The 24,006-nt window shown below is 37.6% G+C and overlaps 1 protein-coding gene across 1 annotated transcript in view; it reads left to right on the top strand.

Moving 5' to 3' along the window:
* The window catches only part of MAN1A1 (mannosidase alpha class 1A member 1), a gene marked incomplete at its 5' end in the record, with an annotated part of 134,595 nt that overhangs the window by 66,952 nt on the left and 43,637 nt on the right, over window positions 1-24,006 (top strand). Inside the window, one exon of the mRNA XM_084285202.1 lies at window positions 15,304-15,398. Within this exon, the coding sequence (XP_084141328.1) occupies window positions 15,304-15,398 (95 nt within the window). The remainder of the gene's footprint in view (window positions 1-15,303; window positions 15,399-24,006) is intronic.

The raw sequence follows: 24,006 nt of genomic DNA, 5'->3' as shown, positions 1-24,006 counted from the left end.
ATGTGTAAATGATTGAGGAGGAATTTAGAAAAGATGTTCACATGAAACATCCTGAGCTACTTCCAGCGCAACTGATGCCAGAGGGGAATTTGGTTATTTGGCAGATGATTGCCCCTAAGCAGAGCTGTCATGAAGCATTTGAAAGACAAATCTCTCTTTTTCCTCAAGTCAATAAATAAATAAGCGCTCAATTTGTATAGGACAAAATGTACAGAAAAGGGGAAACCTTTCTCAAGCCAAAGACTGAGAGGAGGGTGAACAAAATCACTTCTGTAAAGACTTAAAGGATGAAAAAGAGGAGTAATATGTAGTACCAGAGTTTCATGTAAATCTAACTTGCTTTCCTCAAAGAAATATAGCATAGGATATATTTATACAGCAGATTCAATTTCTTAGCTCACTGTTTATCTTGCAAGTCTTTTGTCAGTAAGTATTTTACTTCTGTATTTCCACAGGTGTTATCTGGTCAGTTATCTTGCCATTTAATTTTCTAGTAATGCATAAGATATAAGAGAGGTTAAGGGGTGGTAGATATTCTGAAGGACTTGCCTTTTATGTTTGTGTACATCTGTGATACTCTCCAAACACCTTTGATTGCTTGTTAAACCACCTGAGTTTGATAACTCTTTCGATAGTGCTTGGTACCGTACAATGTGGGGATTCTCTCATTCAGTTTACAAGAAGGCTCAAAAGCTTGTTTTAACAACCAAAAAAAAAACAACCCTATGTAAACTGACAAAACTCTAAAGTAAACAAGGAAGATCATTTCAGCAGTAGTGTTGCTGGAGTAAAGTCAACCTTCAATTAACAAAAACCAATCTTCCTTCTGGCACTATGGGCCAGTTCCATTTTTTCTTAAAATTCAGATGCATCAAATCACCAAAAAGGCTCTCTAACTGTTAATCTGAAGAACTGGATGTGTCTGGTTTCTTTGTTTTCTTCAGCCTTTAGGCTGTCATCTGCTTTTGCAGGCTAAGCGAAATAATCACACTGGTTGTTTTTGGAAGCTAGTTCAATCCTGTTAGTGATTTAAAGCTGTGTTGTATCCTTGGGGGGCATGTTGTCCTTAATTTTTTTGCAAGCATTGCTAGATAATTTTACAGTCCAGTAGATCCTCAGGATCTCCTTGTAAAAAGGATATGCTGTGAAGTTCATTCTCTTCCATTTTTCTTTTAAAAAAAAAAAAAAACAAAAACTTTTTGTTTTCTTCAAACCAACAGCTGCAGAACAAAGTCAGCAGCTCACAATGACATTTCTTAAAGAATGTTATTTTCCCCAACTTGTTCTTAAAAACACTATTCATAGTATACAGACAATTTCAATCTTTTTCCTTTTATCATGCAAAACTAGTGAATAACTCAAACCTTCTCATCAGCTTGTGCTGCTTGTAGGGTATCTCTTACAAACATCAGTCAGACTGTGCTCAGTCTTTTCTCTCCATAGTTGCTTTTATTTCCATTTATATTCAAGAGGGAAGAACAAATAATCTTCTTGATTCCAGGCAAGATCAATAACTGCTGAGATGCTGTAGGCAAACATTGCCAGACTGCTACAGGAGACGAAGGGGATGGTAGTCAGTACATCTGGGCGGACTCACTCTGTTGTTAAATGCCAACAGACATTCTGATTTGCTCGAAAGTTGTGTGTTAATATGCTTATTAACTGGCCCAACGCCAGAAGTAAAAGCTAAAAGATGAGAGTGAGAAGAACTCCTTGCTCAACCAGCTCTTCCTTAATGGTCTATGACAGTTGGTGATAGAAGAAATGAGTGTAGGTGGTTCTAAGATGCCTCTTTTCAGATCATATTTTCAAGATGTGTTTATATATATATATATATATGTAATTCCAACTTGAAATGCAGTTAAGTTACTGTAATGTTTTAATTGCATACTATCAGGAAGAAAAATAAGTGAAACCTGCTGAGTATTCTGTCTAGGAACTACCATGTGAAGTCTTCAGTCATACAGTAAAATAAAACAATAGAGGCATGTGATGAGTTTTGGTAAAAACAGAAAGAACTTACAGGATTGCTATGCCTTTTGTTTATTTGTTCTTTTTGACCTTCCATTGAGTCAAGGAAGGGAAGCAACATAATGATACCAATATGTGTACTTCAAATCTTTATGAATACTTCTAAGCATCACTTCCTCTAAATATACGCTGCATTCAAAACAACGTAATGTTTACCTTTGGAGGGAACATCTGACTATTTAATTATAGGAATAACCTCAAGGTTTAACTGTTAAAAAATAAAAAAAACTAAAAATTGCAGGGAATTCAGAGAAACGATTGATTTGCTCATAAATTTACTACTTGCTGGCAGCACTGCTTTTCAGTCAGAAAAGCATTTGTTTCATTTGTTTCTGACCATTACGAATTGGAAATGTCTGCTTGCCTTCTTATATTTTAGTTGTTTAGTTTTATAGCTTGTCCAGTAAGAGAAATAGTCTTACAGTAAACACAAAGGAATTGAATTAGTCTGCTTGATGATTTAACTTACAACATAAAAGCAGCTTCTTAAATTACAGTTCTCCCTCCTGAAACCTTTTCTTTGGTTTACATTAAAAGAACTACAAGAAAATTCACATTTCTTATATTTAAGGAAAATACACAAGCGCTCTATTTGGGCTTGTTTTGGATTTGCACATTATTCATCAGATATTTCAAAGACTATTATCTTTCAGAGAAATCTCAACAATAAGAAAGCACTGAGTTAAGAAAGCACCATCCTCCTTTCTTACTATAAAAGAGAATTTTTTCAAGTTTTATTACTTATATAAAAAGCCTGCAAGATGGTGTGTCAGAGGTCTTGTGGAGAAAGGATCTAAGAAGGATGTTAAGGATGCTAAATTGTAACATGTTCCTCTCTCCTGAAAAACAGATTCTCAGAAATGCATAATCGATGCAACTGCTAGTGTTACAGAGCTCACTTGTCACAGAATAAAGCAAAACTGTTGGCACAGAGCTGCAAATACAGGTTGAATTTACTCAGCTACTGAAACATTACGGCTGGAGCAAATAAAAACTTTTTATTCCTTTTCCATACATATAAAACTGAAAGACAAACAGGCTGTAGCTGTTTGTCACAGAGGAGGGTCAATTGGAGAGTTTTATGTCAAATGGCTTGCTCCTATGTCATCTGTGATGTAAATCTAACAGACTAACAGTAGGCACTTTGTACTTGCAATCATTTCACTTTTTTATGATGTTGCCAGTATCTGAGATCAAAAAATCTGGACATTTCTGGATCAGCTTTAGCCTTAGTATAAGGATTAAAAGAACCTCTGTATTGTTTCAGCTTGGCATAGCCTTAATATACAAAGTTAAATACTCATTATACTTGATGTATGTTTAAACAGGAGAAGAAATACTCTAAAAGAGTCACTTAATTTATTCTTGTATCCACAAACACATCCAGTTAATAGTGGAATTGCCAATTCATGAACAGAAACAGAGGATGTCTAAGTGATATTAGAGAAAACTTTGGTGCAAATGAAGGTACTTAAGCTTTGTTCTGTTTAATGAAGACTGTGAAAAGTCTGCAACCCTATAATTCTGTGTCCAACATCATGACTTGTTTTTAAACTTCAGTATTCAAGCTTGTTAGTTCAGACTCTCATCCTGCTTGGTTCCTGGGCCCCAATCCTTTTATCAGCAGCTTTGCGTGTGTGTTAGTTTCCAGCTTGTTTCTTTCTAGAGCTAGCTACTATATTTACCGATATTTACCATACATGAGAGGAGGCTCTGGACACAGTTGGTAAATAGCTCATTCCCGTGTCTAGCAAAGCTGTAGCTTGAACAAAAGTCACTTAGGACTGTCCTGTGGCATTGTCCTGTACATGCTGTTATGCCGTGCTGCAAGCTATATATAACTTTTACCCACAACTTCCTGGAAATCCTTTGTCCTGGAAGTCCTTTGGCTATCTGGAGCACTTTGAGTGGGAAAAAAAGGGAGGGGAAGGGGGAGAGAAAAAGGAAAAGTTTTATTTCTTGAGACCATGAGACCATGGAACTACAGCCAGAGAAACAGAACAATTGCTCTGCAGCAATAAGCATAACTCTCTCAAGGGAACAAGCCCTGAGATAGGTGAAGATCTAGTCTGTGCTACCTGATTAGTGGGATGAGAAAATAGATAAAGAAGACAATACAAAGATAGTCAGAGTAAGTTTTAACCATTTGAGGACTGGCATTTGAGTGACACCAATACCTTACTTACTTACTCAAAATACATGTAATGGTGTCAGACTATGGGGTGATTCAGAAAGATTCTCCCTTGCTGAGGCAGGAGAGCAAAGAGGCGTAGTTTCTTTTTTCCATTGGCTCAGCAGGCTGGATGGATTTTCTCTGTGCAAGTACCCATTTGCTATAAACCAGCTCAAGGAGGATGGCAGAATACAGGGGACCTTGAGCTTTGGACTCTTTTGTAGGTAACCCACTATCAGATCTAGTGAAGCACGCAAGGAAATTGCACTCTTGCTGCTTTCTCACTGCTCAGGTCTGCTACTCGAGAATCAGTTCATTAAGCTATTATGCTGATGCTGGAGTAAAACATTGAAATGAACTAAACGAAGTTAGGAAAAAAAAATAAAATGAGTGGAATAACAATAAAATTTGGAATACTTGATATCCTGTTCATGTTGTCACGCTAGTATATTTAATAAACATCATTTAAAACTTTTTCCATTAGCAACTGCAACAAGCCTGCAAGTATCACAGAACACTGGCTGAAACAAGCAGTTCTCCATTTGCTATTAAGTTAACATTAAAAAGCAAACAGACTTCCTTTACCTAGCCGGACCGATGTTAGCCTCTTACGTACCTGCCACCATGGTCTAGGTGCACAGTAAAGGCATTGCTCTGAATCACTCATCAGTATTGGAATTAAAAGATACAGTCAAATTAACAAAGCCAGGAATGAATCTTCTGGTAGCACTTTATGCTACGTTAAGGATGTAATTATTGATTCACCATGCAATGTTTACTAGGCTTCTCCACCCGCTCCCCCCTTCACGCAGATGGTGCTGCAAATCACCTCCCAGCGGTCACCTGCTTGAAAGGAGGAGTGTTGCGTATGCAAAGTGCTGTTCTTTGTTTAGATACCATGGCTTGCAAGATGTAAAATGAGGCAGCTATTTAAATTTGTTGTTACAGCACTTGGGCTGGGTACACAAGATTAAATAAAAAGAAAATTAGGAAGCAGATGCTTGTGGCTTAACAGACGTATTGTGCTAAAAGATACTCCTCATTACTGGTGGATATGAGTAATTTTACTAAGGCAGCTGTTTCCTTAATCAGGAAAAACACAAACCTCAAAGATGGTATCCAGATGTTTTCTGTATTGCTTCGTAATATAATGAGTTTCCATTGTATGTGCCTTATTTCTAGTTCCATTCATGTTTACTTATGTCCGATGTATTTTCAAATACATACATCATCTTCCTTAACTGGAGAAGACCTGAGCACTAAACACACAATACTTTGTCCTCTCAACACACATGCCTTGTGTTAGTCCATTGGTTGCTCCTAGGGCTGATGGTGTTTGTGTCTCTCACCAGCATCCAAGCATTTGAACATCAGATTTCTCAGGTTGCTGGCAGTTTTCTTTTGTTGGGATTGAGGGGAGGTGGGTCTCTAGGTATCAACCCCATTCCAGTTATCCGGGTATCAGCTAAAAACTCAAGCTAGCTCTTATGTTTGGGCTTAGTCCTCACTCGTGGGCTGCTAATAGTTTTAATGTCTGCTAGCTTGCCGTCTGCGCTTGCTAGAAGCTCATTCATCATTTGATGGGGAATCTGGGATTCCAGCCTTTTCAGTAATTCATTTCTATTTCTGGCAGGATATAAGGATGGCATCCCAAATCTTTGACATAGATTTACCTACGCTGAGCTATGTTATAATGTATTTATTGGGGATTGTGTGGGAGTTTAGAATCTTAAACTTTCAGAGCAGCTTTTTTAGGCATGAATCTTGCTACCTGTGGTTTGAGTCTCCAGAGCCAGCTGCCAGCATGCGGTTGATCTGCACATATGCAGCAAATCCTGTTCATTACTCATTGTCATGCTGCATACCACACCTTTCGGAAAGTTAAAGCCGCCCTGAATTTGGGGGGAGGAATTCTAAAAGGCTCTCATATAGAAATAATTTATTTTATTGCAGACAATTGTTAAAGTTTCTTTAATTTATTCATCGCCACCTTGTCTTGAATTATCACTAGATAAATAATATTAATGAAAGCTTGTGAGTTTTACAAGTACTAATAGGATGTAGTTTAACTTTTAATTGTGCAAGTATGCATAAGCTTTAAAAAAGTTAATGGTTTCTTGACATTAGCAGATAAACTAGCAGTTACTTGTGGCCTAAGAGTTCTTCCTGTTAAATTGTTCTTTATAGCTGCATAAGCAATCTTAAATACACATAAATAGCACAAAAGGAAATAACTAAATATAACTGGAACAATCTCTTCCTTTATAATTTTTTAATTCTTTGCTTATTTAGCAATTCTTTCATTCAAATTTTAAAGTACCAGTCAGACATATACATTACTGTACAGTAATATTTCTTTGTTTTGTGTTTTGCCTTCTTTCTGCTACTTTTTACCATTTATTACTGACTTTCCTAAAATATGATTTTTGAACACAAAGTATCTACTTAGAAATTCTTTAGTTAAAAAACCTGAAGTAATTACGTGTGGTAGCTATTGCTGATAACTTGAGGGTTTTGTGTTGTGCTTGTTGCTATGTACATTTGGATTAAATCTGGAAATCTCTCCCTAATCCAGTTACTTCCATTTGATTAAGTTCTCTACAGTCTTTTCTGCGGGGGGGGATTCTTCATGGTGCTACATGATTTCTTTGGTACAGTAATCAGCTAGAAGAGGAAATTAATTTTCTTGCCATCAGTTAAGCCATAACAAAAAATAATAATTGAATAAAAGATAGATTTGTTTGTTTTTCAAAACTGTAATCAAATTTTTGTAATAAGCATCTTTTAAATAGATTTCCTTCAGAAAAAAAAAATATATATATATATTAGCTTGGTGTATGTTTTAGCTTTCTTTGTAGGATAACAGATGCTTTTCGTGCTCTTCATTGTCAAATAATATTCCTGGATATTACAGTGTACTGTTTATTGTATGGTATGGTCTCTACAAGCTGGGGACCAGCATACTGGGGTACGCTGTACGAGTGTAAAAGCACAGCTGTGTCCGTTACTTCCACAAGTTGTGAAAAAGACACGTGCTGCTCTGATACTTGCAAGTGAGAAGGATTTGTGGCTCACTGAAACCACAAGCTGTCTGAATCTCCCACGACTGCAGGGTCCAGGAAAATTCTTTAAATACTTTGAGATTTTTGAAAGCTGGAAGCTGCTGTGCCCCTTCCTGAGCTGACACGTCACCTCAGGTGCCAAAAGCACCTGAGGTTTGAGTGCTCTAATAGCTGTTGCTCTCATATATGTGTTAAATATACACTTTGGACTTCCGTATGGAAGATCTTGTTAAAAACACTACCCTGAGGCTGATTCAGCCCTCAATTGAGATAGGAATTCTCCTTTTATTGCAGGGTCTGCATTTTTCAGGTTCTCTTATCTGGAAACCAGTATACACATTATCTGTTGTGATGTGACAGCCCAGCACTGTGTGACAGCAGATGCTTAACAAGATTCTGGGAATGGCTGCAGAGTGTAATTATTTTTAAACATAATATTCCTCCTACTTTATACAGCTGATATTGTTCTTATATGTGTGAGAGAGATTTGGATGAAAACTAGCACTGCTAGTGTGAGAATTTTAATGAGAAGGGAGCGGCTGAGATTATTTACCAATCTGAGGCTTTTCAGGATAGCCCTTTTCCTGGGCTTTTTTCTGATGTCCCCAGACCCCAAGAAGCCCCTCAGCTGTGCTGTGCTTATGCTTCACGTGTGCTCCCTCTGCCGGCATCCCTGCGGGATGAGAAACCTGCCTCGTGGCCAGGGAGGGGGCAGCTTGCTTGTGGAAATTCTTGCTGAAGTAAAACCCTGCTCTCTCCAGTCAATATTCTTATTTGTGCATGTGGCAAGCCACAATTTGTAAGGAAGTTGAGGCACGCTTTGTTTCCTTCTTTCTTTGTGCTTTTAAGGAAACGGTGGTGATTTAGGTTTCCAGCACAAAGTCAGCTCTTCCCTGCCCAGGCTCAGTAGGCCATGGGCACCCCTGCATTAGATGTGATGCAGGAGATGCAGGTACCATGAGTGCTGGAGGGTGTCGTGTCCAGGCCCTGTGCATTTGCCAGCAGACTGCAGCATCCAAGCAGCCTTCCAAAACCAGGCTGCTACAGGGGAAACGCTCAAGACAGGCTCTCCAGCACTTCCAGATCTGGGTGCATAATAAATACAATTGCAACTGCGTAGGTCCTAGATGATGGTCTATTGGTCTCCTTCTGTCAATACTGGTTTCCACGCTGATGTGACTCATTACAGCGCTTGGGTCCAGAAATGTTGTTAACTTGCAGCACAGATCATTCATAACTGACTTGGCTCAGGAGTAAGTGAGGGCTGACTGAAATTAAGCCCCAAACCACCTGTTACTGTCAAGATGTCAGCAGCTGTAAAACAGATAATTGCTGCAGAGTTAATGTAAGCAACCAGGTATCTTATCAAGGTGTCATAAACGCTGAAAATATTTTATAGGAAATTGTTTCACATAATATGACAAGTGTCATATCACTTGAAGATAGTAGAATAATACATCTTATATTATTAATCTATACTATTGGGGTATTTCAGGTGGAGCAGAACAATTTTGTAGCATTTCCAATCTTTCATTGTAAAAATAAAATACAAACATAGCAAAATTCCTGGATTGTCTTTCGGTGAACAATGTATTAGAGCAAGTTCTTCTAAAAGAGCTCTCCTTTGTTAGCGGATCACTTTAAACCTAAATCAACATTTGTTAGACTGAAAGGATTTCTATTCAGTGTTCTGATGAGAAGCAAAGCAGCCTGTCTGTGTTCATTTTTCTGCTCTTGTTTGCTGCTTTTGCACTGAAATATTCATTCCTTACCCCACTGGGAGAGGCAGTCAGGTACAAGAAAGAAAGCAATAAATCTTACTTAGTGGCTTGTCAGTTTTTATCTGTAAATATAAAACAAAAATGAAAAATGCTTAACGTGACAGAATTAGAGATGAAGAGAAAATGTCTTTGTCAATTAGAAAAATAATAATTAGGATCATTTCCTCTGATTGCAGTTAAAAATTAACTTCTGGCTTCACTGGTATGGAACTTATAATGCTCTTTTTAAATTTCATGTGCATCATACAATTCTGAGATATTGCTTTGTTTCCTGTGTTTTCTTTTCTTCCTGATTAGCAACTGCAATTAAATCTATGATGAGGTAATCTAACATTTTCAAAGGAGTTTGTCATTCTAGCTGGAGGAAATGTTTTTGTTTATCCAGGGAAGATAACCTTCCTGCACTATAATGAAAGTCAATATTGCACCGAATGACAGCTCTGGTCTTAGTCCTACAGTTGCACCTTTGCAGGCAGATCCTTATTTCTCTGTGGGAACAGTTTTCCCTAATAAGATTTTGTAATGGACACAACAATCTGCAAAATCTCATTGATTGTGGGATTGGGTCTTCTAACATAAGCAGTGCAGTTGTGAATATTTGACTTCTTTTAAAAGAGAAGGCATTTTTCTCTAAAGCCATTTAAAAAAATTCAGAAAACATACTTTTGATATCTGCATGCCACAAGATTGTGTAAAGAATGCAAATAACTGATTTAAATTAACTGGTTACTTGGAAAATGTAGTTCATTAAATTCATAACTTTGTTTCATCTAAAGTTTGTGTCCTGATTTACACCCAAAACCTTAGTATTTGCATCAGTGACAAAAAGAAAGCAGAACAAAACAATCCCATGCCCAAACTGCTTTTCTAAGCAAGAGTGCCTCACATAATTAAGGTCATATTTGAGAGAAATAAGGAAATTGTTATTAGAAAAAGAATTGCTGTAGGAAAACTGCTGGTGTAAGTACTGTATATGCAAATGTGGTCACTTTCCTTACATTTTTCATGCTAGCAGTCCTACTAGAATGAAAGGTGTGGATGAGAGCTACTGAGGAAGTGCATGACGTGGCACTGGGAATCATGACACACATAAGTATGCAGTGCAAAAGCATACCTCCTGGCAGCTTGTGTAGTGGTAGTGTGCTCAGACAAGGGCTTCAGCTCCAAACATGTTAGTTTCTTGTCTCTAATGAGGGCCAAAAATATTTATATATACTTAAAAACAATTAAGAATGATTCATGGAGTGAAAAAATCTTTTGTTTACTGGATAAGTGAGCTCAATGACTTGATGTGTGTGTTAGCTGTAGAATGAGCAGACAAGAACAGGAAAGCAGAGTGTGCAGAGCAGTGACATGGATTTCTTCTTTGTGTATTACCGAATGCTAAAATGTTGTTAAAATAAATGCTGGCTAGGAGAAATGGTGGCAGGGTTTGGAGTGGGTTTGGGTTGTGTAAGGCGCTTGAGATTGGTAATTCAAAGACAGAGATGCTATTTTATAGGGCACTGAGCTTGTTTTAACCAATATTTCATAATATAAACAGGTCTCACAGGAAAATGTAGCAACTTGATTTTCTGTATAATCTATCATATGACTGCAGTAAGTATCTAATTTGTTTTAGTGCTGATTTTGAGTAGGATTGCTGAGTGTGAAGGAGTCTGTGCACTCTACAGAGGAGATATTCTCACACAGGACCTTCATACAGTGAGTATCAGTGTTATACAAGCATGCCAGAGATCTTACACGAACTTTTAAAATATATTACTAAGACATTGAGTTTAAAAAGAGGGACCATCTTGTGTCCCATAGCTGTCTTCTGACAAAAAAAAAAAAAATGAGGTTAGAGAGAAATGTTTGAGAAAGCATTTAATATCCTAACGGTGTTACATACTGGTCATCTATTTCTGACCCTTTTCAGTTATTATTTTTCCCTAAATCACAGTGCTTCACTGATTTGAAGAATGATTTTCTTTACGAGGGTATAGAATGTAGTCAACTTCAATATAAGTACAATTTTTAGTGGTTTGGTTCCTTTTTAACATTAGCCACAGCACTTTCCTCTCACTCCTCCACTTAAAAGAAGGGATTTGTCAGTGCAGGTTGCTCTTCTTATTACTTGATGATATGACAGAGGTACATCAGGTAAATAACACCACAGTCTCATTTAATCAAAAAGTGTGCACTCCAGATATGATAGAGCAGTGGAGTAAGTCAAGTTGGTCTTGGAATTGATTTGTAGACTTTTAGAAGAACTACTCTTGTTTTGTTTTGGTTTGTTTTTTATAAGAGGGTATGGATGAAGGGTTGGTGCAGGCATAGGATTGTGACAACATCCACCAGGTCTGATCCAGACAGCCTATTTTGTCTAAGTAAGCCTTCATTTCTGCTGGCTGAGCATCCATGAAGAGAGGCCAGAAAAAGTCCCTGAGCCTCTCAAGATAACCACTATGATGGGAAATTTTGCAGTAGACTTTTCCTTTATTATATAAATTGTCCTATCTTTTTCTGTGCTCTGTCATTTCTGCCTTTCTGTACATCCCTGTAATGGGTATCATACTTTTTGCTTACTAAAAAATTACTTTACTCAGTATGAGTAGGAAGAGTTTAGGGCTTGGCAAAAATTTAAAATTCGTGTCAGCAACAGAGATGTTAAGAGGTTTCTGTTGTTTATTCATTTTTATAAACTGAAAAAAAAAATAATCTTGACCTGTACAACATCTATTTCTTGTCTAATATTAGAAGTTTTTGGTCTGGATTAATTAAAATGAACACTAGTTTTCCCTATTATTATTTTTCAGCTGTTAGAGCGTCAAATTGAAAAACAACATGGTTCCTTTATTAGTCTTCACCCTCTTACCCTTACTGAAAGAGTGTAATTTTGCTGTGTGAAGTTGCCATATAGTGCATTCAGTCATTCACAAAGTGTTGTGTTCTTGTCGTTCTTGCCTATACTGTTGTACTTGATAGATAGTGATTTGGCAGTCAGTTGTTCAGCCATGTTAAATTAGCCCTAGAGATAAAATTGGATAGTGTCTGCAGCTGACTTATTTTAACTTTGGAAACAGAAGGAAAATCACTACCCTGCAACAGTAATAACTTGTGGAAATTGTCTTACAAACAAGAAGTGCATTTTCACTTCAGGACTTGTTCCAAAATTGTAAGCAGGTCTAAAAATCATTTTTTTTAGTCTGTTTCTCTAGCTGCTTTTCTTTTTTGGTTTCTGTTTCTCAGGTTGCTTACTACACTGGAAGACAGACATTTAGGAAAAGAAAGAAGTTGGAATGCCCAACCTCACTGTCTGTTCAAAGCACTAACAGTTTGTTCAGTGCTCTGTCCTTATCACGAGTGGCTTTGACTTTCCTTGCTTATCTGTATGTGGAACAGTATTTCCTTACTGCTTCACATCGGATGTGTTTATTTTTGGATAACTGTTATTTTTGACATTTATCTGGAGGAGGCAATTTTCTTTTGAACGAAATCAGGTTGTTAATTTATAACATAGAATAGAAAAAATATGTGTGAAAGTTGGTAGAACTATTTGAAATTAAAGCACTATTGCTATATATCAAATATTTAATTGAGAAACTAGAATGTTACATTTTTGTCCAGAAGAAGTTGTTATAACAAACTTCTGGTTTGCGTGTGATTTTTTTAATGGTGAAGGATTAATGCAACCTGTGACGGAGCAGTTACGGAGCCCTGGTCAGCTACTGTCCTTGCGGCCACTGCTAGGGCTAAACACGTATGTGCCTTTGAAAGAGAGAGCTTCTCTTGTTCTTAAATATGAGTCCAAAAAGAACGTGTATGGCACATTGACAATCTTCACCTTCAATCACATACCATAAAATAAAATATTTACCTGCTTTACATGTAGGGCTGGCTTTATGTTGCACAGCACACAGATGCTTCTACAAGGATTCAGGCATGCTGTGTGCCCATTGCTCAAGTTTGTCATGACTGCTCTCCTGTGAGTGCTTCAGTGTTTCAGAGTAGAGATGCTAAGATAAATATCTGAAGGGAGGGTGTCAAGAGGATGGGGCTGGACTCTTTTCAGTGGTGCCTGACAATAGTACAAGAGGCAAGGGTCACAAACCGAAACACAGGAAGTTTGGCTGAATGTGAGGGGGCACTTCTTTACTGTGAGGGTGACAGAGCCCTGGCACAGTTGCCTGGAGGGGTTGTGGAGTCTCCTTCTCTGGACGTATTCAAAACCCACCTGGATGCCGTCCTGTGCAGCATGCTCTAGGTGGGCCTGATTGGCGGGGGGAGAAGGGGGGGGGTTGGACCAGATGATCTCCAGAGGTCCCTTCCAACCTCAGCCATTCTGTGATTCTCTGATTCATATACTGTGAAAATGCCAGGAAGCCTCTCGTGGTGAAAGAGCAAAACATAGGTTTTAATAGAGCAAGTGAACAAATGCAACTGTGTAGTGTAATGAAGGGAAAACTTGTGTGCTCCTTGTGGGGTCACTTGCTCCTCTCCAGTAAATCCACTAAGGAATTAGTAGATTTCTTCTGCACCAGCTGTTCTTTCTGAATGTCCCTCAAAGTTTTAACCCTTGGGGAGACTGAATTATATGCTGCCTGATGATCCCAAATGCATAATTAATTCTTGGCAGAATCTACAGTCAGTGATGTGGGAAGTCAGAAATAACATGGATTATGAAGGGATTTCCCAGCAAATTATTTTCCCTGTTGCCTCGCTTCAGGTTTATTCCAGCACTCACATGCACTTTACTCAAAAATGTTTTCTGACTACAGCCTGAGTTTAGCTTCAAATTCTGTAACTTCCCTCAAAATTTCCTACATTGTAATTCCAAACCTGAGACCACTTTCACAGAAACCTCTGTCATATAGAGACAGTGGGGTATTCTGGAGGTTCTTTCTGGTAACATGATTGTCACAGAGCTTTAAATTCTCTCCTGATCACATATTTTTAAACAATAAAGAGCTTTACTCAAAGTGGCTTTTAGAAAGTGGGATTTTATAAGTTGTATTTCATTTTTGTAGAAATAAATTTCTTCTGTTACCTTGTCTTGACCAGTAAATGTCTTTATTTATGCATTCACTTAAACATATAGAGAGGGTTCCTGTGCGTTGTTTTCCTTCTCTGAAAATATTCTGTACTGTACTTGGCTACACTGTGAGATGCATCAAGTGTACAAATTGATTTCTAAAAATAAATACAAATTCATCATCAATATATTTCAGGGAGGAAAAATGAACCAAAGGAAGACATTATTAGAAAGTCAGGATGATGAAGGTGACTTTGCTATTCTGGCTATTACACCTGGGATAACGCCTTTCAGTTTTGCATGGGATTTCAGCATAATTCCAAGCAAGTAGGCCTTGCACATCCAAATACTGAGATCACTAAATAGGTTGCTATATTTAAGTTGGAACACTTTTGCTTCTAATTAGAAACTCTTTTACTAAAGCACTCAGTGCTCCAGAAGTCAGGCTAATGTAACCTGAGCTGAGCTGGCAGTCCAAGGAGAGCAAAATCTTCTTTGTTGTAGTGTTATAACAGTCACTCTGAACATAAAAGTTCCTGATGTTAAATTGTTTGTAGTTCTTGTGGGCATATGTTAAGCATTCAAGGTCTTTCTCCTTCTTGTTTAAAAGATGGAAGTTTAGACTCTTCAGGTGCTAAAGATCAGTTAACTCTCGTTTATCTGTAGGAGTAAATTTTGATTTCTGAGTTAATTGATCCCCATTGGGGTATAAGCCGGCTGAGTCCATAAATGCTGTGGTGCTGCAAAAATATCACTATGCTGACATTTCTCTTGTTCTGGGGGAGTGTTGCATTGTGTCAGATTGTCTGTGCAGCGCACATCCACCATATGGCAGGTATGTGGCCATCCAGCTTGGGGAGGACATGTGTCCCTGGGCAGGCAAGTGTCTTAACAAGTGTCACCCAGCATGGACCCAGCACCACACCTGGCTGTTGAAGCCCTTCTCCAGCGCACAGCATTCCTGTGCAAACCAGAGCAGGTCCAACCTCACTGGTGTCTCTGACTTACGTCTCCTGGTCATGCCAGGCGCAGGTTCTCTGGCTGTCTTCACCGTGTCATCTTCCTTCAGTAGTCCGTGGCACCCCCTACCCACTGTAACTTTGTGCAATGGAAAACTGCTTGTGCTGATTTGTTTCTTTTTACAGCACTAAAGAAACACCAGAGATGCTTCGTTGTGCTGAAATGTCATTTAGTGGGAATTGCAATGCGTTTTCCAACACTTTGTTTCTTCTTAACTTCCAGATTTTCCGAAAGAAGGCAGTGGAGCTTGGAGAGAAATTGCTACCTGCTTTCAACACTCCCACTGGGATACCGTGGGCATTGCTTAATATTAAGAGGTAAAACAACTTATTTTTGGTGACTACAACATATAAAATAGTTGTGGTGAAAAGTCCTTTCCACAGAACTATTACAATTTCCTCACAGTTTTAGTCTTTCCAACTAGGTAAAAGCTGATGTAAGATCCTTTCTTCTATAGCTTAAATGAAGAAATATAAGTAGGTATATATTGCGCACACAAGAATGCATGTAGAAATAACATTTATTCACCTCAGAACTAACTGCTTACTTGTCAGTTAGTACATGTATGTTACTCATGGCTTTCCTCAAAGTCCTCCATTTGTTTTAGTGCTGCTATATGTACAGTAGTTGCAAAAGGACACGCGCTACTCTGAAAGGGTACGGTGTCCAGCTACTTCCACTCTAAACCCAAATGCAGCGTCAGTGTGTCCTTCGGCAGTATATCAAGAAGCAAGAGTAATATCTGCTACAAGTGACATATTGGTCCGCTTTCTCTCCTAAGGAGTGCATAGAGTGCATATTCATGTTTTTGCATATTCATAAGGACACATCAGCTTTCATAATACTGCAAATAAACCCCAGTATCACCCATCACAAGAATGAGAAGTACTGCTTGTCGGGGAGAATCAAGGATAATTTCACTCTGCATGTGTGGGAGTCATCTTTTTTGTTGGTGGTGGTTGGCTGTGCTATTCTCACCTTGACAGTCAGCATCTTCCCCCGTTCTCTGCTCAATATGTATTCATGGATATGCCTTTTTCCCAGTCTGGGACGTGTGTTGGCATGCTTGCTGGGTTGGCTGTGCATGTTTGAGGATTCCCATTAAGCTGCTGAGAGACAGTCCTACATAAGTCCCTGGCATCTGAGTTTGGACAGGCTTATCTTGCACCCTCCCTTCAAACAGAAATGAGGCGAGAGGCGGTGGACAAACATCATGTGTGTGTGCGGGGTGCAGGAGGGAGTTAGTTCCTCGCAGACTTTCAAATCGCTGAAGGGACTGATTGACTGGTGCCTGGTGATGGTCCTTGTGCTTCGAGTAGTTACTTACATGCATGTTAATGATTTATTCTCAAAAGCTTTTAATGAGTTCTGTAGAAGTTAATTGTACAATGGCTTGAGGTTTTTTGTTTATTTGTTAAGCTGTTACAAAAGATTCTGAGTACAAAATCCTGCATACATTTCTAATTGCAGCACAACAGTACCGTACACTACATGGTGTATTTAAATAGTAAAGTTTTCAGGCTAGAAATTTGTCTTAAATGTAGCCCTTACCTACTAAATATCTATCTTTTTTTTTTTTTTTTTTTTTTCTCAAACAGTTCCGATTTTGTAGGGTCTTTATGGGTTTGTTCCTAGCTTCTCACAACAAAAGCTGTGGCACATTGTAAAAGCTGATCACAAGCAATGTGAGGTGGTGATAAAAATAAAATAAAAAAATAATGGGGGATTCTTCGCTTATCTGTAACCAAAGTGGAAGGGGATGTGTGCCAAGATAACTTCCCTGTGATATGGCAGCAAGTGTTACATTCAGTACTGTGTTCTTGGTTATTCATTCTGAATCCTTGCGCATCTGTCTCGATTTGACCTTCAATAGATGACTCTTCCATAATACCACGCGTAAACAAATATGCTGGCATCCAAGCTTAGGAAGTGCTAAGCCATTGAAGCATGAATATATTATGGACCTAATATGCCTCATTTCTGATTAGTATTTTATTTGATTTTATTTTGATTTATGCTTCAAATTGGAGAACACTGACAATAGATTGTGGGTGTCAGTGGTTATTTTTAAATGACTATTTTTGGATTAGCAGATGAGCTGGCTATTTCTTTCACTATGCAAATGTTCTTCACAAAATAGTTTATTTTCTCCACTCATCCTGTAGTATCAGAGACAGACCTGCTCTCTCCTTGACTGCCTCTGTGTAAACATATATATGTGTTTTTGTCATGTGTGTCCTAGCATATACTAAAGGCATCTACCCAAAGTCTTACCATCTTTCTCTTTTCCATTGTTTTTCTTCATCCTTCTCCTTTCCTCATGACTTAAAAGCCATGGGAAAAAAGCCATGCTTTTTATTTGTGGAACCTGAATTTTCAAACATATTAAATGTTTATTGTACTTATTCTACAGCTAAAATTATTAGTCAATTTCTTGAGTGTGTTTCTATATAAAACTTCCTTTTGTCTATGAAGTACTTTTTAAGTAATGAGATTGGTAGTTTGTAATGGGATTTCCTTTTCTTTCTTTCTATATATTTCAGCTGCATTTCCATGTTTTTAATGTTCTTGATATTGCTCTGTATCTTCAGCATCTGTTTTTCACTTCTGCTAATACTGCTAAATTTAAAGTTCCCTTTTTGGCTCACATGCTACTTTCAGTAACTAGTGTTACATCATACTTGATGATTCTGAGCTGAGAGCACTGGTACAAACAGAGGCTGCAGAGTGAGAATGAATACAAATCTGTGGTGGCTTGATAGAGGGATTTCAGTTCTTATTACGTGGATTCTTATATTTTCTTAATATATAGATAGGTGCTTCTTGGGATAGGGAGGACAAGCTAGCAAAGCCAGTTTTTAAAATTTATTTATTTATTTATTCCCTTCACCTGAATATTTTATTTAGCTATTTTGTCTTCAGAGCTTCTAAAACAGCAGCTGTAACAGCTTTTTAAAATACAATTACTTCTTGGTCCTTTATTTTTGTTCTCAGTGAGCCATGACAAACTGGCTTCTTCATGCTAAAATTTTCATTTCTCTTTTTCTTAAGCTTCAAGTAATTTATGACTGAGCAATCAGATTGCTTAGGTATTTCTCTCACATGCCTCTCAGATTTATAGAAATAAAAGTCTTGAATTAAAACTCCCTTAGATAGTGAGTTAAGTAATCTTAAGAAATACCCAGCTTGCATTATGTTCTCAGTGTTAGGTAACCTTTTTAATAGGTCTACCTATTTTTACCCCTAAAATTATCAAAAAGGAAACTGGGACTTGGGCTTATTGTTAGACTATTGGATCAGTCAAGAAAAAACTTATCAGAATAAGATCCCGTACAATATTTTGTCTCTTTTGGATGGAAATTGTCTCTCTGTATCACTTTTTTTTTTTCCTTTTGAAAGTAAACCTGTATCTTTTTTTCAGTCCCTGTTAATTCCAATAAGATCCTATTACTGCTTTATAATAAACAACCAAGGAGCATTCTTATATGAAAGAACATTGTTTCCATATAGTGTTTGTTCTCCATGCATACCGCCTGAATCATTGTTTTAAGGTTATCAATTGTCCATCCCTTGTGAGCCACTATGCAGCAGTACTGTTAGTCACTGGCTTGACTTGCTTTTTATGTAGAATTAATCTGTTATATAACCTTCCAGTGCATCTGAAACTTTGAAAAATAGATATGCTTTCCCTTTGTGAAAAAAAGTTTTTGACTGGGCTATTTTTTTTATTTCTTATTTATTTATTACTTCTGGAATTGCATCTTTGGACCTCCAGCTTGCTTGCAAGTGTTGTTGTGGCTGCGGGAATACTGTGCTTCTCACTCAGTGATTGATTTCAGCACTAATGGGTACAGGGACTGTCAGAAGTCCTGTCCAGAAGGAAACACCATGAGGTATGGATAGAGTAGTCATGAGGTATGGATAGAGTAGTACAGAGCAGGGATGCTTAATGGAAATCAAAAGGGAGGAGTTTGAAATAGATTTCATTAATGTGTATTGAAGTCAAACCTCAGGAAGTGATAAGATGTACTTGACATAAACATAAAATGCTTACTGTGTCTGATGTCAGCCAAGGATTCTTTGCCTTTTACACTTTAGCACTGATTATACATCAACAGTGGACCTGAGCTGCATTCAATATTACATATTTTGCAAAGTGAGGTAGCAGAGGACTTGCTAAATTGTTCGAACGAAGTATTTAGTTAACTCAGTTGCAGGTAATCAAGGATGGAAGAGAGAAAACTACAGTATTTATGCTATTGGGATGTGGCCAATATGTTTCATGTTTTTAAAACAAGCTGCTCTAGATTTTTTTTAGGTTTGTTTGTTTGTTTAACCACATTTTGTACAGAACATTAAATTAAGCCACAGACCTGGCCAAGCCTCCATGGCTGAATGAAAGTTTCACGAAGATACAGACACCCCTGGGAGCCTCCTCCAGGGTTCTGAGCAAGATGTACCCATGGCACAGCTTCACAAACGATCCTCCTTTTTCCTTCCACCTTGTTTAAAGAAAAAGAAAATACCCTCTTTGTTTTTTGTATCAGTTTATGTTTCTAAAGCAACTCCTTCTGCACTGACCTCGGAATCTGCAGGGCTGGTTCTCCCACACTTTCTCACTCCCCATTCCCAGCTGCTGTTGCACAGCAGTTTTTGTTGTTGTTGTTTTTTTTCCCCATGCTTAAATTTGCTCTCACAGGGTGCAAACAACATCACTTATTGGCTTGGCTCTGGGTGGGCAGTGGTGGGTCCCTTTGGGTCCACAGGGCAGCTGCTGGATTCTTGTTTTAGAGGCCACCCTTGCAGCCCCCTGCTACCAAAACCTTGCCACTTGTAAACCCAATACACTAAATCAGTTCAGGAATAGAAATTGCCCTTCAAAATCTCTTTAGTGTCCTGTCCCATTAGGAAAACTCTTAAATTTTCTTAAGAGAAGATGCAGATTTTAGTGTGTAACAGAATGGTTCTCTTAGAGTTCTGGGACTTCCTCCAAAATGTCATAATCAATGCACTTAGCGTTAGATTCCTTGTAGTTTATAAAGGAATCTTAATGCATTGAGAAAGCTTGAAATATGAAGAAAGGATCCAAACATGTAAATTCAGTAAATTTTTTGGAAAGCCTAATTCCCCCACTTACTTTATCAGAAATGCCTAAAATGTGACTGTTGCATGATATTGCAAAAATTTTCCTAAACATCAAGTTGTCCGTATGATACTATATTCTTTAACAGAGTTAGTGACTCATGCTTTCACTTGTCATAGTGACTCAACAAGCTTGTTGATGGGAGAGAGGAGAGGAGAGGAGAGGAGATTCAGTCAGAATGGCTGATTTAAATTTTCTGCCATGCACTATTAAGTCTAGTGTCTAAATTATTAAAAAAAAAGGGGGGCTACAGAGCTAAATGAAGGTTATTCTTCAAATTTGACTATCATTGGCAAAAAATAAATCTGTGTTTTAAAGGGTTTGTAATTAGGAAAGGTTTATATTATCTGCACAGTTTGTCATTGCAGGGCTATGTAGAGGGACTATTTAGGTAGAATCTTTAATTTTATCTCTTCTTTCTACCCTGGGCATAATTTTAGAGGAAGGAATCTATGCTGTCTTAGAAAAGAAAGCTAAAAGTAGTCTTGTAGTAGTCTGCATGCTTAACAAAGACTTTGTGTGTGTGGTTTTGGCAAATGTTCCATTGATGTCATAAATTAAAGTGGTAACAGTAATAAATATGATTTGGATATTGGGTTAAACACTGAGATTTCCACTGTGTTAACACCCACCGATTGAAAACAGGCTTTTTCCTTCAGGCATTTGGATCACAGTGTGGATTTGTATTAGCACTGAATGTAAAAAGATAAATCCTAGCTGAACTTCACCTATGTAAAAATATTTGTGTGGCATTAAAAATATGTTTGGGGATTGAATGATTTACCTAGAGATACTGATCTCTAAAATCTCCATTGGCTACAGAAGACCTCAGACAAATAATTAAAAAATAATTTTTTGAGTTAAGGGAAAAAAATCCGTTCTATTTCATAAGTAACCACTGAAAAGATGACTTCAGCAAACTCTACATCTTTTCAGCACTACTGTTTTAAGTGCTGGTTAACGTACTGATTCATAAACAACTTCAGAGTTCTTGAGTCAGTTCTGGATGCATTATAAACCTGAAAAATAGTTTTGCATTTGGGCTGTTCTGGTATCACCATGTTATAAGCCATCTCATTAGCAATTTCATTGTTTTAGAACATCTTTGAATACCATGGTAAGCAAATTGCTTGCCTTGTCTTTGTCTTATTTGAAATGAGTAGCCAGTTCTGCATTAAATCGCTTGTGCCTTATATTCAGCAAAAATCAAATGAACTATTCTAAAATCATAATTAACTGGGGAAAAAAAATAAAATAAAAAAATTCCCCTTTTCCTTTGAGTTTCCATGATAATTCTTTCATAATCATACATGAAAATAAGTAAGTTGGTCTGAGAGTGTTATTAAAATTTGCATTATTTATGAATATCAGTACAGTTTTGGGGGTAGATATTTTGGACCTGTGATGGTGTCTGATTTGCCACTGAGCAGCACAAGAATCAAGTTATAAAAATATTCATGAGACTTCAAGCAACTTAGCTGTGAGGGGAAAAAAAGAACCAAGAAAAACACTTTTTGGTGATATCCTGTAAGGTTAAGCTGTATTATTCAAACAGCAGTTCCAATTCAATATTGTAACGCTGAATTTGTGTGGGAGGCTGCCCTCTGGCAATAGCACAGGAAGGATTTGGGACCTATTGTTGCTACTGCAAGTATCTTTTTCAGTTCCAGTGCTTTCTTATAGCCAAAGGAAAGAGAGTCTTGTCCAGAATCTAGGTTTAAACACTAACTCTTTCCCTACAGTTTACTAGGGCACTGTGAAATAAGTATGGATAGTAACAGGTTTGTAATTATCATACTACTGATCTGTGTAAAACCCTATGCAAGTACTAGTAATGTGATTCCTCAGCACTGAATGTGTGATTGCAAACACTTCAGAGATCTCTGTGGCAATAATAAGAGATAATGTTGATTTTTATAAAGCAGAACTAAGCTTGTGACAGTCCCACAGAAGCCAGCTCATTACAGGAGGATATTGGTCTTTACTTGGTGGTTTTTGCCCCCTCCACAGCAGACACTCCCTTCATGGTATCGAAACCTTCCACAGCTATCACAATTTTTTACCTTCATGGTGCTTTAGGAGTGGGAAACTGTTTATTTGTTTATTATTTGTGGAAAGGGTAGGGAAGTTTTCTGTGCTGGAAAGGGAGAGGGATGTGAGTCAGGACAAGCAGGTTGCACTGGTTTGTGTTTTGCTTTAGAAGAAATTAGAAGTCAGAAGTTCACCCTAAACACTTAGGACGTGTACCAGGGGTGTCATGTCATGTATCAGCCAGGTACATTAAGTTTTCTACTCGTCTAGCTGTAAATTAACCAGGCCCTAGTTGAAACGTGGGGGCGTAAGGATGTATTGGTGCAGAGCATGATAAAGATTTATCAGATCCTCAGTTTGTTTCCTGATAGTTAAAACCGCTTTTGCTCCCCAAAGAAATCTGCTTGTAAGTCTTTGAAATGGCATTTATTGAAAACAGTTTTTTATAAATCAGTACAAAGATGTTGGTGTTGGTTGTGTTTTTGCTTTAGCTGAATAACTGCTGCTGTCTCCTTGATACTGTCGAGATAATTGGAAGTCACCTGCATGAGGTACTTCTGCGCTGTCTAGGAGAAACAAGGGAGTCCTTGAGTCTCTGTGGTAGTTCTGAGTTGCCAGATGTATTTGAAAGTTGCAGCTGAACATGAAAATGCAGAGTACAAGACCCAGCTGAAGTACGTTTTGTATTTTTAGCTGGAATTGCTTTAATACGACTACCTGGACAAATTCTCAAATTGAGCAGGTCATTCTTAAAAATATTAGTTTCAAAATGGAAAAGGTTTTGTGTTTTTTTGTTGTTCATATATTTTTTTGTGTGTGTTCTTTTTGTGTGTTTTGCATGTTCTTTTTTTTTCCTCCTCTGGTTTAAGCATCTTTGTGATGTGGTGGATAATGAGAGCTGAGAGTTACCAAGCCTTATACTTTGACAGTCTGACTAAATTGTTGGCAATACTATGCATAAGAGTATAATACCTATTCAGCACTACAAGACTGGAGGAACAAGATTTTTTCCTAGCATCAAATGTAAGGACTGTTTTAGATGCTAAAATAAGCACTAATTTAAATAGGTGACTAATGTTTATAGTTACTCTACAATATTCTAATTGTCCTAAAACGTTGAGTGTGAAGACGAGTTGCTAACTACATTTTTTCAGAAAACATTACTGAGAAGAGATTCTGCTACCCTCTTTACAGAAGGCTACATCATTTTCCTCATTACAAAGATACTAGTCACTTCAATACTTCTTATATTATCCTTTAAAATATCTTTAATGCATACATATGTACATACATGCACATATATACATAAAGCTAAATCTTTATTCATGATTATATGGTTCCTCAGTCCTGCTGATACAAGAGGATCTCTCCTTGACCTCCTCCCAAGCTATTACCTCCCAGGTGGATGGCTGAAACCTACCTTTTACTGATGCAGGTCTATGTAAATGATGTAGTTCAGAACTATTTCACTTATCTTTATCTTAAATTCAAACTTCTCTTTCTAGTACTTTGTAATCCTATTAACACTCCAAAACTTGAATTTTGTGTTTTTCAGTTTTATTATACCAATGCTGACTTTATCATTTCAGTTTTATTATACCCATGTGGTGTTTTGTATGCCGCTTTTATAAACATGTTTACTTCTAAGCTGACTAGTCATAACTGCTTATGATATCTTTTGTTCTTCTGAAATTCATGGCATATCTGTTTTCATGGATACATCAGATGTTCTTTCAGCTCAGTTTTCCATT

The sequence above is a fragment of the Netta rufina genome (genome assembly GCF_964035555.1).
Source record: "Netta rufina genome assembly, chromosome: 3".
Classification (NCBI taxonomy): domain Eukaryota; kingdom Metazoa; phylum Chordata; class Aves; order Anseriformes; family Anatidae; genus Netta; species Netta rufina.
Note: the sequence above shows the minus strand (reverse complement) of the source record. Positions and strands in the feature narration are given on the sequence as shown.